General features: G+C 43.0%; 3 protein-coding genes across 8 annotated transcripts in view; 2 read left to right on the top strand and 1 right to left on the bottom strand.

The window, feature by feature from the left end:
* Positions 1-35: 35 nt before the first annotated feature.
* Positions 36-6526, top strand: LOC135934291 (TATA box-binding protein-like 1). 2 transcript variants are annotated; one of them, XM_065475923.1, is made up of 5 exons: positions 36-180; positions 828-1125; positions 2175-2425; positions 2488-2588; positions 4265-6526. In XM_065475923.1, the coding sequence occupies exons 2-5, from the start codon at positions 850-852 to the stop codon at positions 4531-4533; spliced, it is 897 nt and encodes a 298-aa protein (XP_065331995.1). In that variant the 5' UTR covers positions 36-180; positions 828-849; the 3' UTR covers positions 4534-6526. The 2 variants fall into 2 exon arrangements, with proteins under 2 accessions (XP_065331995.1, XP_065331996.1); XM_065475924.1 differs by lacking the exon at positions 36-180 and adding an exon at positions 207-294.
* A 438-nt stretch (positions 6527-6964) lies between these two features.
* scu (scully) lies at positions 6965-8208 on the top strand. Its single transcript, XM_065475928.1, has 4 exons — positions 6965-7116; positions 7255-7419; positions 7486-7650; positions 7700-8208. The coding sequence occupies exons 1-4, from the start codon at positions 7108-7110 to the stop codon at positions 8126-8128; spliced, it is 768 nt and encodes a 255-aa protein (XP_065332000.1). The 5' UTR covers positions 6965-7107; the 3' UTR covers positions 8129-8208.
* Positions 8209-8835: 627 nt separating this feature from the next.
* The window catches only part of Rbcn-3B (WD repeat-containing protein Rbcn-3B), a 39367-nt gene continuing 32716 nt past the window's right edge, over positions 8836-15486 (bottom strand). For all 5 annotated transcript variants that reach the window (XM_065475898.1, XM_065475899.1, XM_065475900.1 and 2 more), the window contains 8 exons: positions 12319-12519; positions 11800-12265; positions 11057-11316; positions 10788-11009; positions 10547-10733; positions 10217-10487; positions 9869-10156; positions 8836-9363 (listed from right to left, as the gene is read on the bottom strand). In XM_065475898.1, the coding sequence (XP_065331970.1) occupies positions 9181-9363; positions 9869-10156; positions 10217-10487; positions 10547-10733; positions 10788-11009; positions 11057-11316; positions 11800-12265; positions 12319-12519 (2078 nt within the window). In that variant the 3' untranslated portion in view covers positions 8836-9180. The remainder of the gene's footprint in view (positions 9364-9868; positions 10157-10216; positions 10488-10546; positions 10734-10787; positions 11010-11056; positions 11317-11799; positions 12266-12318; positions 12520-15486) is intronic.

Genomic DNA, 15486 nt, shown 5'->3' with positions numbered 1-15486 from the left:
ATGGCGATGCGGCTTTCGTTTGTTAGCAGAGAAGCGATCGCAGACACCAGATGTCACTAGATTCGATAGTCAATGGAGTCCAAAGGAGTGTTGATGGCTCATGATTGACCTGCTGTATTTTATCAGATTCCCGTGAATCCCAGATCTCCCCGTGGACCAACTCTCGTCCAACTCTGCATGGTAATGAGAGAAGTAACTGACTGAATACCTCGACTTGTCGATGATGCCCCCTTTGTGCTATTTTTCGGCGACACTTGGGCTTGCACCATTAGCCCTTGCCTGAAAACACAGTGTGTGGGTTAGATTTCGTCTTCCTGTACGGACAATATTTTTCCAGAAAATCTGTCTTTCTTTCGTTCAGGAAGTGAGACAGAATAATTTCCTCGTGCCGTGTCCCCCATTGTCTCTTTTGTAGACAGAATGCGCTTTGCTTTTTAATCGATCTGCGGTTATGTAGGCTATCGATTGCCTGCTGCGAAGGGAAAGAAAATAATGCGGAATCGAGTCTGCAATTCTGCACGGCTGCTTATTTGGGTGTTTAGTGTCAAACGCATCGATTGAAATTTAAACTAAACGTTCGCGCCCGGAGCGTTGAACGAATTAATTTCGTCGCGAAGTTTTAAAAGAGTTGCGTCTCAGTGAGCTAACCTTGGGCGTACACGTCCTTAGTGTTTCTTAATAAGGTTATTTTTACGTTGGAATACAAATGTCACGTATATCTTCACTCTAGAATGCTAACATGAAGCAGGTGCATCGGGAATATCACCGCGATGCTAAAATTCTTGGTTAAAATGGTGCACTCACTCAGTCCTCGTCTTGTATTGCAGAGGCCTGTCGTCTGAGGAAGAAATGGCCACAACTTTCGAGGCCGCCAAGAATGGTATCCTCACAAATGGCAACCACGTGGACTTGACGTCGGGACACTACAACCTGGAGCAAGATGCGATCAAGGAAGCAGAGGGCACGAAGGAAATGACCAACGGCGTCCAAGAACCCGAAGAAGATGTTCCTGAAATAGACATTGAAATCAGCAATGTGGTGTGCAGTTTTAGCGTCAGGTGCCACCTGAACTTGCGGGAAATCGCCTTGAAGGGCACCAACGTCGAGTTCAAGCGGGATCAAGGGGTCAGTGGATGCGTTGATTATTTCCAAACCAATCAATACCTTGGTGAATAGTGAGCTGCTTGTTCGTGCAGAAAGTTATCCGAGTCCAAAAAGACTCCCAGAAGAACCTCCCTCTCTACCAATGCGCGTGCAACAGTTTTTTGTGTGTCCTCTTGCAGTTTAAACTCTTTAAAGTTGGTCTATCGATTTAAATGCGAATGAAAACTCGTAAATCGGAGTAAGCTGCAGGAATTCTATACTCAACACTGATTGGCGCACGTCAGCCAATTTTCAGACACTTTCAAATTACTTTTTAACTATTATTGACAATTTGTGGACAATCGTGACCATTTTCCGGTGCTCTCTAATAGTTCCTGACGTTTTTTTTAGCTTTAAAACGCTTTTAGACATATTTTAATGCTCTTAGACAGTTTTAAGTTTTTATATTCAGTTTCCAGACGCTGTTGGAGAGATTTCAAACGCTTATGGAAAATTTTTAGACGCTTTTACACTGTTTTTGGACAATCTTAGTCGGTTTTTTCAGACGCTTGTACGCTCAGATAGTTTCCAGACGCTTGAAGAAAGTTTTGAGACCCTTTAAGCAGTTTTTGGGGCACTTCTAGACCATTTTGTGGTGCTCTTAGACAGTTTTCAATCGCTTATAAACCTTTTTAAACGCGTGTAGTCGTTTCCAGACACTTTTTGAAATGCTTTTGGACAAATTTAAACAGTTTTCGGACACTCTTAGTCAGTTTTTAAAAGCTTGTGCTTGTAGAAAGTATTTGGACGCTTAAGAAAGATTTCAGAACCTTAAATAGATACTTTCAGACACATGTCAAACGCTTTTATACAAATATTAGACGATTTTAGACAGTTCTCAGCTGTTTTTTTTTTAGCAATCTCTGATTTGTGTTTCACGCGTTCTGGTAGCAGAATTGGGGCTCCGCACATCTCTCTCTTAATTAGTCTCTATTTCTAATAGAAAGGAAAGAAAAGCAGTTGACTCGTTCCCAAGTTGGCTGAAACCAATTTTGCCTTGGTCCAAAAAATGAAACGACTGATTTTTGTAGATGGTGACGATGAAGTTGCGCCGACCTTACACAACTGCCTCAATTTGGTCGTCGGGCAAAGTGACTGTGACCGGTGCGACCACGGAACCTTGTGCTCGCATAGCAGCTAGACGGGTCGCCAGGCAGTTGCAGAGAATTGGCTTCAAAACCAAATTCGCCAACTACCGAGTCGTCAACGTTCTCGGCTCCTGCGTCATGCCTTTTAACATAAAAATTGCACCATTCTCAGAGCAGTACAGAAGTCAAGCTAGGTAATAATGGCCGGATCAGGGGTTTGTTCTCCAAATTAATATTTTACGTAAATATTCCGCAGTTACGAACCAGAACTTCATCCTGGAGTCACTTTTAGGATAAATAAACCTTATAGAGCTACTCTCAAGATATTTTCAACTGGAAGCATTACCATTACTGGTGGTGAGTACAAAAAAACAAACAGTTATAATTCAGATTCTGCCAAATTTCGCGATTTTTTCGCTGTATTTCGATCCCTGTTGTCTCGAATCGGAGGAAATTATTATGAAATAAATCGTGATTTTACAGTAGGGAAACTTTTGAGCTGATTTACTCACAAATTTAAATGACAGCCTGGCAGATGTTAGTTTTAAATATAAGGAAAATTTGTTTTTTTTTACTTAAAGAAATAAATTTGATGGAACGCTCATTTGCTTGTTTTGGGCACTTCAACTGCGACTTAAATTTCGACCTTGATAAATACTATTTTATCAGCATTTTATCTACCCTGGTAAAACAAAAAGAAATGAGTTCGTGTTTCCCACCAATTAGGTCTCTGTCCAAAACACGTGACAACAGAAACAAACTCGAAATTAGAGCGGAAGTGCGTGAAATTTGCGTGTGGAAAGTTCTGTCACCAACTCAAATATATAATTTCGACTTTTAACAAGGAAACGTTATAGTTTTTGAGAATTCAGTAAATCGATGGAGTGAGCAAGTATTGAGGCTTCGAAGGTTTTAATGGAAAATGTTTCAAAATCGATTTCTGAAGCCAGTTTACATTCAATCATAATGATATTATTCTTGACAAGACAAATATATCGATGGGTCATTTTTTACTTACTGGAAAGTACCGAATTTGTATGCTCATGTCGAGTAATTGGCTAATTGCTCATTAACGGTTTAAGATAATTTTTTAAAAATTCATGGGCTCACTACTAGGTTAATAGGAAAAAATACAATATTAATTTTAACATTTTTACACGAAAAAAAAAATAATATAGGAGGCGAATGAGCTGTCACTGAATGCGGTTTATGTAATGCAATAGAGGTTAATCAGGGTTGTGGCGGGTTCCTGTTCCCAATTTATTTGCATGAGGCGTGCGAGGTTTGTCAAAAAATACCCTGGGTGTTTGCAACGCACCGCGGATGTACACAATCATGGCACAGGGTTGCATTTGCTTACCGCCCGGTTTTTTCACCACTGGTTTTTAACGTTTTTTTACCGATTTCTTGCGCAAGAATTGCAAGAAATGAATTAATTCCATTTTTCTTCTGTGAAAATCTAAAATTTCGGTCGGAGTGCTTAAAATTTCCTCCACTGTGCGGATATTTTCTTTTAAATTGCCATTTTGATGCCTCAATTTCTTCAAAAATTTATCTCAGACAAGTATCTCTTCAAGTCATGAGCTAATAATTAGAAATTGATTGAAAAATAAGGTGAAAATATTGCCTGCAAGAAACTGGTTAAAATTGAACAAAACCGCATTTTACCACTGCATTTTTTTTTTTGCAACCCTGCATGACACGCGTCAAAAGCCAGAGCTTAACATTCCCGTGCAAACGACAATGATTTCAAAGCTGAGGCTTAACGAATTTGCACGCGTTGGTTTATAAAAAGAGATTTTATAACAGCGTATATTTCACAGTGAAATGTTATGTACTGGAATATTTTATTTTTTCATTGAAACCCCACAAAAGCCTCTCGGAAGCAACCCTTCTGGGAAACTTGTAATTCTTTGCAAAACGTCTAAATTGACCCGCTGATCGATTCGTCTCATTGAGCAGTGACATTAAACCAAATTTAATCCTCCAAAAGAATTGGTTTATAAGACACGTTTTAAAAATTTGTTTTTCAGCTCCGAGTGTGTCAGCTGTGCAGTCAGCAGTGGAGCAAATTTTCCCGTTGGTGCAGCCTTTCCGATCAGAGCGCACTGCCGCACAAATCGAGCGGATGAAAAATCGCGCGGAACTGAAACGACTGAAAACGGTAGGGTACAACAAGCCGAGCAAAAAGATAAAACAAGAGCTCAACTCAGAAGACGGTTTGGACGAAGAAGAAGAAGAAGAAGAAGCAGAGGAGGAGGAGGAGGAAGACGATGATGTTTTGTCCGACGAAGTTGACTAATCTGATGGACTGATGAGAGAGAGAGAGAAAAAAACAAAGGGTGCCAGCGGGTGCGTGTGCTGTTGCCGAGCTTACCCTTTAATTGAGACCGAATCTCAAGATGTGTCGAGTGTCGTGCCTGCCAGAGTGAGAACTTGAATCGCAGCGAGCGGGGAGGGGCCGGGCCGACTTTCAGTTCTGATCTTATTTTGAACAGTGCTCGGTAAGACGCACTACTTGCAGGATGGCACAGGGAAAAGAAGCACGATCGATCGTTTCTACACACATGATGGCAATATGGCATGAGAATTTAAAACCCACCGGCTGTACAACTTAAGAAGTATCACTTTGGAATAACACACAAGAAATAACACAACACCAGCCTTAGAGTTTTAAACGATGTTAATTTATTATTTCATCTTTTGTTCCTGTGCATTCACATTATGGTCGGGTCCAAATAAAGGCGGACCCTTCAAGATCTTGATGAAATTTTGTGCACGGCTTTCCCTCTGCTGGACCAATGTTGTAATTCCTACAAAATGCAGCAAATTGAGTTTAATTCGTGGTGGCGAAACACATTTGAATCGATTCCTAGTTAAATTTAGCCTCGAAAAGCCACCCCCGGAGGCAGGGGGTGAGTTGCAACTCCAACCGGTACCTCTCAAATATACTTATTAGTCACGATTGACATTAAACTTAGCAAATTGAAAATCTCGCGATAGAAAAATAACCGTGTTGCCATTTTTTGGTATGTTATTCTCCATTTAATGGGACACAATTTGAAAAAATTCCATGTGAATATTTATTAACTTTTTAACCTCCAAAAAAGTGGGTCAATGATCGAAAATCAACATTGGTCCAGTAGGGCAACGCCCCGAGCCTTTATTTAGAACCGACCTTGTAATAATTACATTATTTTAGTCGGTACGTCAGTATATTTGATGGCATGTGTCTCCTCTTGTCCCTAGACCCAGAGAGACTAGTTCATTAATTTGGTTTCTTCGATCCGGTCATGCATGCACAATGCACAGTGGTCGCGGCACTACGCTAATTTAACAGATTGTCCTCTACTAAAACTTGTGTTCGCACGCCCTTCATGCCTGTTTACTGTTGCGCACACGTGCAGTGCATTTCTCAGCACCCTAGCTTATCTATGGAGACAATTATTGTTAATTTTCCTTGTTGGAACGAAAAACTGCTCATGCGTGACGTGCCCGAGCCTTTCCGAGGGTTGTCCCTTCGATTGGACAGCACGAACTCGAGAGGGAAAAAAATGCAATTTGTATTGAATGTCTGAGACCGACCACTTGGCCGCCGCCGTCGCCGCCGCCTCCTCTTATCGAATATACCCCAGTTTTCTCCATTTAAGTATACTCAAATCAAAATAAATAATCTAGGAAGCCGAAAATAAGCGATCAATAATTATTTCGCCCCCCTGAAAATGGAACGTTTCTAAAGACTTGTGCGTCTGGAGCTGAAAAAAAACTACCGGAGAATCTGTGACTGTTTGTCTACGAGAATTATTACTGTTGTTTCGTATTTAATATTCTTCAGTTGTGATCTAACTCGCATTTCGATTTTGATGCAAAACTAACAGGCGAAATTTGCAAACGATGCTCACCTTTTGTACTCGTCTTGACTTGCGTTTGCAAATTTTGCGTTGAGACAGAAAATGTCGGGTAGCTGCTGGACATTTTTTGTGTTAATTGAAATGTGAAATGAGGTAATTATCTGGTTGAATTCCTTTTTGAGAAGCGACTGGACTCTGCAGAAGACGCATTTAACTTTAGTTGGAGACCTAGACGACCTAGATTTAAAAGTTAGGGAAAAATCACTACATGTCCATCGTCACTTTGTATAAAAATCGAATTGTTTTAGACCGCTCCAATTGTCTTACCACGTGCTTCAACTGTATAAATACATTCTTAACTTCCAATTGGTATGCTCTAAATTGTAAGTGATTTTTTAATTGAATAAAAAGCATAAAGCCAAGCAGCTTTACGATACAAGTTTATTTTATGCTTTTGCAATGTCAAACCCTCTTCCTAAAATATAATACAGCAGTTCCCTCCAAATTCATTGTGCCGGCCAATCAGCTAAAAACAAATAATGTTTTTTTTTTGCAAAGAAATTTTGCTGCTTTCTCTGAATTGCGTGCTTAATTTTTTCGAATTCCGTAATTAATTATTAAAATTTTATTCCTGCAGGTTTAGTATCGTATTGTGATTTAATATAACTAATTATATTATTTGGGGAAATAACATCAAAAAGCAGCGTCAAATTTTATGTTTACGAACAAGAAAAATGAAATTTTTATTTGCCGTGCTAGCCAGAGTGAAAGTTCTTCGTCGTCATTGTCGTCAACCCTTTAAGTCTTTATAAATAGAAAAATTAAAAAATAACTTTTCACACCGGCGCGCACGTGAACGCATGCACACATGTTGAGCTCCCGCGGCTCCTGGCTACGAGGACACGCCCCCTTTCTTGAAAATTTGCTCTCACAATCGCACAACACAATCAGCCTCGCTGCCAGTCTTCAAGTTCAAGTTGACTTTGATTTTCGCGAGTCACCCGCCTTGTCTCACCTCGTCAAGCATGTTGAAGGTAAAAAGAATATTAATTTACTGAGACAATTAATGGTATGTACATAGTTTTTCTTAAAAGACTGGTTTTCGTTCTGAAGTAAATAAGCGATGGAACGTGCATGATGAGTGATATGAAAATATTAATTTAAATTTTCAGAACGTCGTCAGTCTTGTTACCGGGAGCGCCTCGGGTCTCGGACGAGCCACCGCCGAGAGATTGGTCAAACAAGGAGGAAGAGTTCTCTTGTGTGATTTGCCAGCATCAAAAGGGGAAGAGGTTGCTAAGTCTCTAGGAGAAAATGCTGTTTTTGTACCAACAGACGTAGGTTTTCAAAAAAATGATATATACAATTTTGGACCAACACACGAATTTCTTTTCAAATTTCAGATCACGTCAGAAAACGACGTCAATAATGCCCTTAACGTGTGCAAAGAAAAATTCGGAGGACTGACCGCTGCAATTAATTGTGCGGGAGTTGGAGCCGCTTTCAAGACCTACAATTTCAACAAAGACCTTCCCCACAAACTTGAGGATTTTATTCGCGTTTTAACCGTACGCATTTTGACCTGTTCTATCTCAATGTTCAGAGTTGAATTTCTAGATTAACACCGCTGGCAGCTTCAACGTAATTCGCCTCTCAGCCGGTCTCATCGGTAAAAACACACCTGACGAAAACAACCAGAGAGGGGTCATAGTCAACACAGCCAGCGTGGCAGCGTACGACGGCCAAATGGGCCAGGCCGCCTACTCTGCCAGTAAAGGCGCCATTGTGGGCATGACCTTGCCCATCGCGCGAGACCTTGCCAGTCAGGGTATCAGGGTCTGCACGATTGCTCCAGGTCTGTTCGACACGCCGCTGCTGCAAGCGCTCCCTGACAAGGTGAGGACGTACCTCGCCAAGACAGTACCTTGCCCCCAACGCCTCGGCCACCCTGACGAGTTCGCCATGTTGGTCGAGTGCGTCATCTCGAATCCAATGCTCAACGGAGAGGTCATCAGGCTGGACGGAGCCCTCAGAATGCAACCTTAGGATTATTTTTATGATCATATCGCATTTTTGCTTCCATTAAAGTGCTATTATAGCAGGTAGTGTCAGCTTGCTAACAAGAATTCAGGTTGTTATTTATTTATTGTTATGGCCATTTCCTGAGCACCCTGACAGCTTCCTAAGGGTAAAATTGCACACATTCTGAAAGATCTCGATTTGGCCATCCCAACGAGGTTTCAATCGTGCAAATCAAATGAATACAGAGGCCGTCAGGTGTCGTTGGAGTGCTACCCTGACGCCAGGGTACATTATTTATTTTCTTTTCTGACTTCAGCATGTTCTCTCAAAATTCACCTCAAATAAAAACACCCTTTTTCAATATTTAACCCTTTGTATCTGATAAACTAAAGGTTTCATATTGCCGAAAATTTATTATAAGCATTTTAAATTTGGGACAACATTTTAGATCATATTTAGGAAAAAAATTACAGGGCCGTTTTGAAGATGTCCAAAATTTAAAAACTTAATGCTAAGTAAAAGTTGTCAATTTAATTAGGAAACTTTTGGCACAAAGTTTAATCTCATTTTCTGGAAAAACGGCACTTAATTTTTTTGGCAAACTAGATTATTTTGACATACCAAAAAATCAGGATAGAGCTCAAACAAAACCATATTAAAACACCTACGGAGTTCATTTCAAGTGATAAAAATATTTGATGTACACATTGTAAAATGAAACTGATAATAAGTGTTTTGGAATGTTTGAGTAACGCCAGATATACTTTTATTTTTATCACACCGTATTACATCACCAGATGCATATCTTTAATTTGTAATATTTTCTTATCTTAATTACCTCCATTCAAGTGTATGAATGAATGACGCGCATTTTATTGTCTGCCTCTCATGCAACAATTTTCCACTATATCGTGTTTTTAATGCTTTGAATAAGTTGCTCAAAAACGGAAGTTCGCCATCGATAAATAAATTAACGCAGTACACGAATGATATAGATTCAACAATTTTGTCTACGGCCAAGTAACTACGTGAGTATAGGAATGGATATCAGTGGTTCGAGTGAGTATGACACGAGTTTAGACAGTATATCTTGCTTCTGAGCCGTCGCAGAGCATCAAAGAAACAGTTTTGTTTGTGATCCAGATTAGCCGGCCCAGCTTCAAGGGGCTGTGCCTGCTCAGGTCGCCGATTGGCTGCGTCGGGTAGCTCTTCACGCACCGCGTTTGCGAGTTGCCAAGCCCAAACATTCCAGTCGACGTCTGAAATATTGAACCACCATCAGAGAAATTAGCCAAAATCACACCATCCATCAGTTCTTACTAAAATGTTCATTTTAGCGGGTTTTGGGAATGCAATAAGTATTATAAAAATTATTTTAACAAGTTAAGGGGAGCGTTGAACTTCTCTCGCCAAGCCCAATCGAATGCACACCCGAATTTGAGGTCAAATTCATGGGTCATTTTCGATGGCAGTTTTTTTTTAAAAATCCGAAAAACTCTTCAAAAGTGGTCCCAGGGTACGTGTGAACTTTGGTGATAATTTCGAATTGATATTTTGCTTAGTTTTCGAGAAATTCAATTTCTTATTTCGAAAAGCACAAATTTTAAATTTTTTGCAAATGTTGCGAGCGCCAAATCTCGGGTTCTAAGGGCCAGAAATGCAAAAACTGCACACCATTCGATTCGTCTTGACTTCTTCTGGTGAGCTGAGCACTTTTTGGGGCGCCCTAATTTCATCCCGATTCGAAAAGTAAATTTGACTCACCTGCCAAAATCCGATCTTGTTTTCCGTGCAAGCGTAAGACGCGAGGAATTTGCCATCAGGCGAGAAAGAAGAGGCCGTGATGGGCACGCCGTGGGCTGCGATCAGCTGGCAGCGGTTGGAGCGCAGCTCATAAATGGCCAGCTGACCCGTCTTGGCACCGACAGCAATTCGCCTCGACTGGTTGCAGTGGCTGACTTGGTGGAAGCGGCACGCCGCCGGGAACACCTCGTTCAGGGTTTTGACTTTCAGGTGGCCAGGGTCCACGCAGTGCAGGACAATGTCCATCACCTGGAACGAACGTAAAATCTAACTGAAGAAGAATTATAAATTTATAATTAACGCTTTTACCTCGACTAGAAGATCGGCCATTTCACTCGGCATCTTTTCAATGAGCAACTCAACGTTGCGCAGGATTTCGGGCTTGGCTCTGTGCAACACGGTCTGCGAAAGGTTGATGTTGATGGTTTGCGCGTTTTGCTGCAGGGTGTTGTAGCGAGCCACCTCCCTCGCCATCGTGGTGATGAAGGCCGCAGGCCGCGCCGTTGCGATCAGAGCCAGCGAGTGTCGGGCAGTGCGGCACGCGTCTGCGGTCGGCGTCAACGGCAGGCCGTAAGTCATACTGCGAATTGAGCATTCAGTGGGTTATTGCTTAATAGATAAAAACACGAGTTAGTATACCTTGGCACCAAATGATCGCTCTCGCAGCACTGCTCAAGAAGTCCCAAGAGCACTTTGGAAACGTCCAAATACGGCTCCCAGACCGTGAATCCACGACCCAGAAGGTCCATGGCCGCCCTCCTCATGGACGAGTGCGTTGGGAGTCGACTAGAAGGCGGTGACAACAGCAAATTCATCAGGGCCAAACCTTGAAATGTCAGGCGTTAGTCGACGCGATTGGTTGCCGCGAGAGTTAGTTTACTTGTGCACCGGGCTAGGTTACTGCCCGCCGCCCCGATGCCGAAGCCCTCGACCACAGAGCCGCGCTTTTTCGGCTGTTCTCCACCTGCGGACGTCTTCCTCTTAGCACTGGAGGCGTCGATATCCTGTCCGAATTCAGCACCGATCACGCCCAGCAGCACCACTGCGGTTGCCTCCTTCCTCTTGGCTTCTGTTGAGGTGGAAGGTCTTTGCGGAGCCATGTCTGCGCCAATTTTAGTATCTGGCTGGAAAATTAAGACAAAATCCTACCATCCAAATGCTCGTCGTCGTCCTCCTCTGTCTCCTCCTGGGTTTGCTGTTGGGTTTGATCGCTTTCTCCGTTACCCTCTTGCGGCTGGTTCGCACCTGTTATCTGCTGCGTGTTGGGAACAGGCTTGTCCGGTTTAAACGGCAAGAACGGCGCCCAGCTGTCCACGAGAGCTTTTCTGCCTTTGGATCCCATCCTTGACAGCTCTGCCAGCAGCAACGTTTGAGAAGCTGAGCGTACTTCAAGACACTGGTCTTGCCACCTAAGGTCAAAATTATCATGTCAATCAAAAGTCTAAGTATAAAAAAAACTAAAAATTCAAAATTTCATTATTTGACTCGGTGGATTCAATTATGGCCAATAGGGGTTGAGGGTTCACGGATGAGCACCCCAAAAACAATTCAGCTCACCAGGGGAAGTCAAGCCAAATCAGAAGGTGTGAAGTTTTGGCATTTTCTGATGGTTTGGCGCTCACAATATTTGCAAAAATTCTAAATATTTGTATTTTTTCGATATTTAAAATTTAATTTCTCAAAAAACTAAGCCAAACACCACATTGAAATGTTTACACATACCCTGAGAACACTTTTGAGGGGCATTTGGATTTTTAAAAATTTCAAACACCTGAAATAATTCAAAAATGACCTTTGACCTTGGCCTATGATCTCAAATCATTTGACTGGGCTTGACCAGAGGAATCCTCGACTTTTAAATTCTCACTACTACTTGAAAATTGTGAACGAACCTGCGTGCCAAGAGTTCAACGAGTGGCCGCTTAAAGGTCTTGGAGCCGAGTGCGTTTAGTTTGTCCGGCAGAAGAATGCAGTGCAGCGTGGAGAGCAGGCTCCAGCCCTGTTTGATTTGCGCTTGCTGGGCGGTGAACATGTCCTCGTCCACGCCGGCGTCCTCTGACGTGCTCGAAAGGTGGCGCATGCCGGGCCGGTGCAGCTTGCGCCGGCGCTCCTGCTCCGGAATGAAGGTGGCGCAGTTCATGGCCATCAGGGTATTGGCGATGGCGATGATGCTCAGCAGGTGGGTGGTGGTCATCACCGTGGACAGCTCCCAGTGGCTCCTCGCCGTGAACAGTCTGGTGGCCATCTCCATGCGCACCATCTCCGGCGGCAGGTTGGCTGCGATGCCTGTCGACGTGCTCGCAGGGTTGATCGGAGGTAGCAGCGTCTGCCAGGTCGGCAGCGTCAGGCTCATGAACCCTGCAATCGACGATTTTATACATTCATCGGGCATTTCTGATCGTGAAACTCACCACCACGGGACATGATTCCGAAAGAGACAGGAATCATCGGCCGCAGCAAGCCCAGCCTCCCTTCGCACACCTTGTCCAGGTCAGGGTCGAGGCCCCAGGCGTGGATCAGGGAAAGCAGCAACTGCGCCACTTCCATCGTGATGTTCACGGTTTCGATCAGTCCGGCCCTGGACCCACGGCTCCTTCCATCCCCGTCAGAGCCTGAAATTTTAATTTTCAATGACTTACTCGGTGCTCGAAAGAAAAAACGTCATAGCAAAAAATGTTTTTTTTTTAAATGAATGTGGCTAAGCTGCGCCAGCCGCCGGTGAAAAAGGGTCGAAAATTAAAAAATCCAGGAGAAAAAATATCTTTTAAAGAATATACTATTAAACTTCACGTTTAAAATATTGTCAGCCGCGCCAGCCGCCAGTGAAAATGGCCAGCCGCTGGGAAAAATTCGGCCAAGCTGGTCCCGCCAGCCGCCACCTTAAATCCCGCGACTGAAACCTACAACTAAATAAAATTGAAGCCTTTTTTTCCGTTCGAAAACTACTTGTAAAAAATCCTCTGAATTGTTGATCATTTTAAGATTGCACTTAAATTTAAAATTCAGCAAATGCAGCTCGTTTTTGCAAGCAACATTTTCCGAGAACAATTACTGCTAAATGTTAAGCAGCCACAATAAAAATAATTGATATGCTGCGAGCATTGCTTTTTCCGATTCATACATTTAAGGAGAGTTGCTTTTGTACGTGTCCGCAGTACAAAATGCCATTTTTCCCGACGCACTCGCTCGGAAGATGCAATTTCGATCCTTCACCGGGCATCAATGGGCGCGAGCACTTGCTCGGTGCCTCCCACGTCTTTATTATTCATCACGCCGACGATCGAGGAGATAACAGTACCGTGCGTAACTGCACGTAATGAGTAATTGCTCGCGAATATGCGAGTGAAAAGCGGCGTGCACTAATTCGGTTAGCTCTCGTTTCGCGACGAGCGTAAAAAACGGCCTTGACGAGAGGCCTCTCCGTCTCCGCAACAAGTGTAGCAAGTTCAAGAGCGGCCCGCCGCCGCCGACGCCGCCAGCGATGAGAGTGAAAGGATTGAGCGTTGCCGATCAGCGCAGAGAGCACTCATTGAATGCAAATAATGTACATACCGCTCTCGTACGTGAGTGTGCCCCTGCGACGCACTTATAAATCAATAAATAAACGGCTTTGGACGCAACCTTACTCACAATCAGTGATGTAACTCGTGAACTTGCGTGTTTATTTTTTTTGCAACCACCGCCGATTGCCAATTATTGTGATCGGGTCAATTTGTCAATCGATCTGCACTAGGGCAAGGTGTGCTGCTTAACTTCAGCCAACACTCCCACGTGCAGTCGATAGAATGAGCTGAACAAATGATTTACCGATAAATAGTTGTTGTTGAAGTGGGTCGTGATACAAAAAAATATTGTTCTTTTAAAGTGGATCGATACAGGGTGACAATTGAAAATTATTTTAGAATTTTTGGTGATGCACAATTTGTTCTAATTAAAAAAGACCTTGCTACGGTAAAAATTCAAATTTTCTAAAAAAAAAATACCAGCGCTTGACCGAATTTTCTTGGCAGATTTCGATTCCTCTCGTCGAGATCTGTCCAACAGTGGATGAAACCTTTTAGGGAAGCTCTTTGTTGTGAAATGAAATAGGATTTCAAGTAACGAGACAGTCCTCACCATTTTTGCAGCAACTTTTCTAAAAAATTGGCCAATATTGGCTTCGACTGAATCCTAAGGGATGATTGAATGTATTGGCAACGAGAATTTTCCAGGATTTGCATTGAATCAATCCTCTTTACACCCAAGAACAATTTGAAATTGCAACTATCTGTATTTTGGCTCCTTCCACGAGCTAAATTCCAATTATTTTTTTTTTCGTGTGGTCAGCATAAACTCCTCTCCGCTAGTTGTAGCGTCTCCCTGGCGACCTTGAAACCGAAAATCGCCAGGCAGATTCTCACAGGAGATGGGCGCTGATAAAAATTCGTGATCTCTCACGCAGCGCGCATACCTTGACCCCAGCGGTGCACCCGTCAATTAAGCAGGCAAACACATTTTGTCTGCCTATTTCGATAGATATAGTGCAGACACAGAGATTCTCTACGATTTTCTTAATACGCCCCTTAGGGTGGAGTCGTCGGACAGGCAGTGTAGCAACTACAAATAAGCAAGTGACTCAGTTATGTCACAATTATTGGCTATATTGCCTACTTTTCGCTGCGAGTGCATTGATGCGATGCACACATTCATAATAAACTCTTTCTTATTATGGCCTGCCGCGACTAGCATATTCATGAGCTCATGTAGCTGATGTGCACTCGCTTGGAAAATGGTTCGCTCACCACGCGACTAAAGAAATGCATTTGTTTGATGGCCCCGTCTTGCAGAGCTGAGCTCGCCCTGAGCAGACCTGGTTAAAATCAATGGTGGTTTTAATCACGCAAACGCAGCTGCTGCAATTGAAGTAGAGAAAATTTGTGAATTTTTCAAAAGGAAAAAGCTCAAATTGTTAAGGCACTCTCAGGAGTGTCAAAGCAATGAGAGGTATTTGAGCAGTTCGGAGATCTAATACTGGCTACCCAATGTCAGAAATGGCAAAAAGTGGTTAGTTTAGTGACTCGAATTGCTCAAATTGCTCAACGGGCTGGGAGGCGCACCGGCGCCGACTCGCTACTTGCTGGTTTGCACCTTTCCAGCATGCGTGATTTGGCTTCACGGGACGAATGTCTAGCGTTTCAATGCAGTCCTCGGTGCGGAGGCAAGTGGCCCTTCAGTGGTCTGGGTCCCTGTGCGGCCTGGTGCGCCCATGTTATCCGTTCGCGGTGTTATTGGGACCCGGGTTTCAGCATTCGTGCTAGTGCAGTGCGCGCCCTTCCCGGTCCTCCGGTCCTCGGACAGGGATAAAAAGAGCAAAAAAAAAAAAAAAACTTTCCTAAATTGTTGATTAAACTTTTGGGAAAACCGGCTCAAAAGTTTGCCTGGGTCCTCCTACTGTAAAATCACGATTTATTTCACAATTTAGAGAATATTTCGCACACCATCGAAAATATCGATAAATTTGGCAAAATCTTAAATTATACGTCCTGAATTTAGAGATTAACAGCTTCATTTCACAAATTAACTAACTACTTTCTATAGCA

Source organism: Cloeon dipterum, chromosome 1 (genome assembly GCF_949628265.1).
Source record: "Cloeon dipterum chromosome 1, ieCloDipt1.1, whole genome shotgun sequence".
Taxonomy (NCBI): Eukaryota; Metazoa; Arthropoda; class Insecta; order Ephemeroptera; family Baetidae; genus Cloeon; species Cloeon dipterum.
The sequence above is the reverse complement of the archived record's forward strand: the minus strand, read 5'-3'. Positions and strand labels throughout refer to the sequence as shown.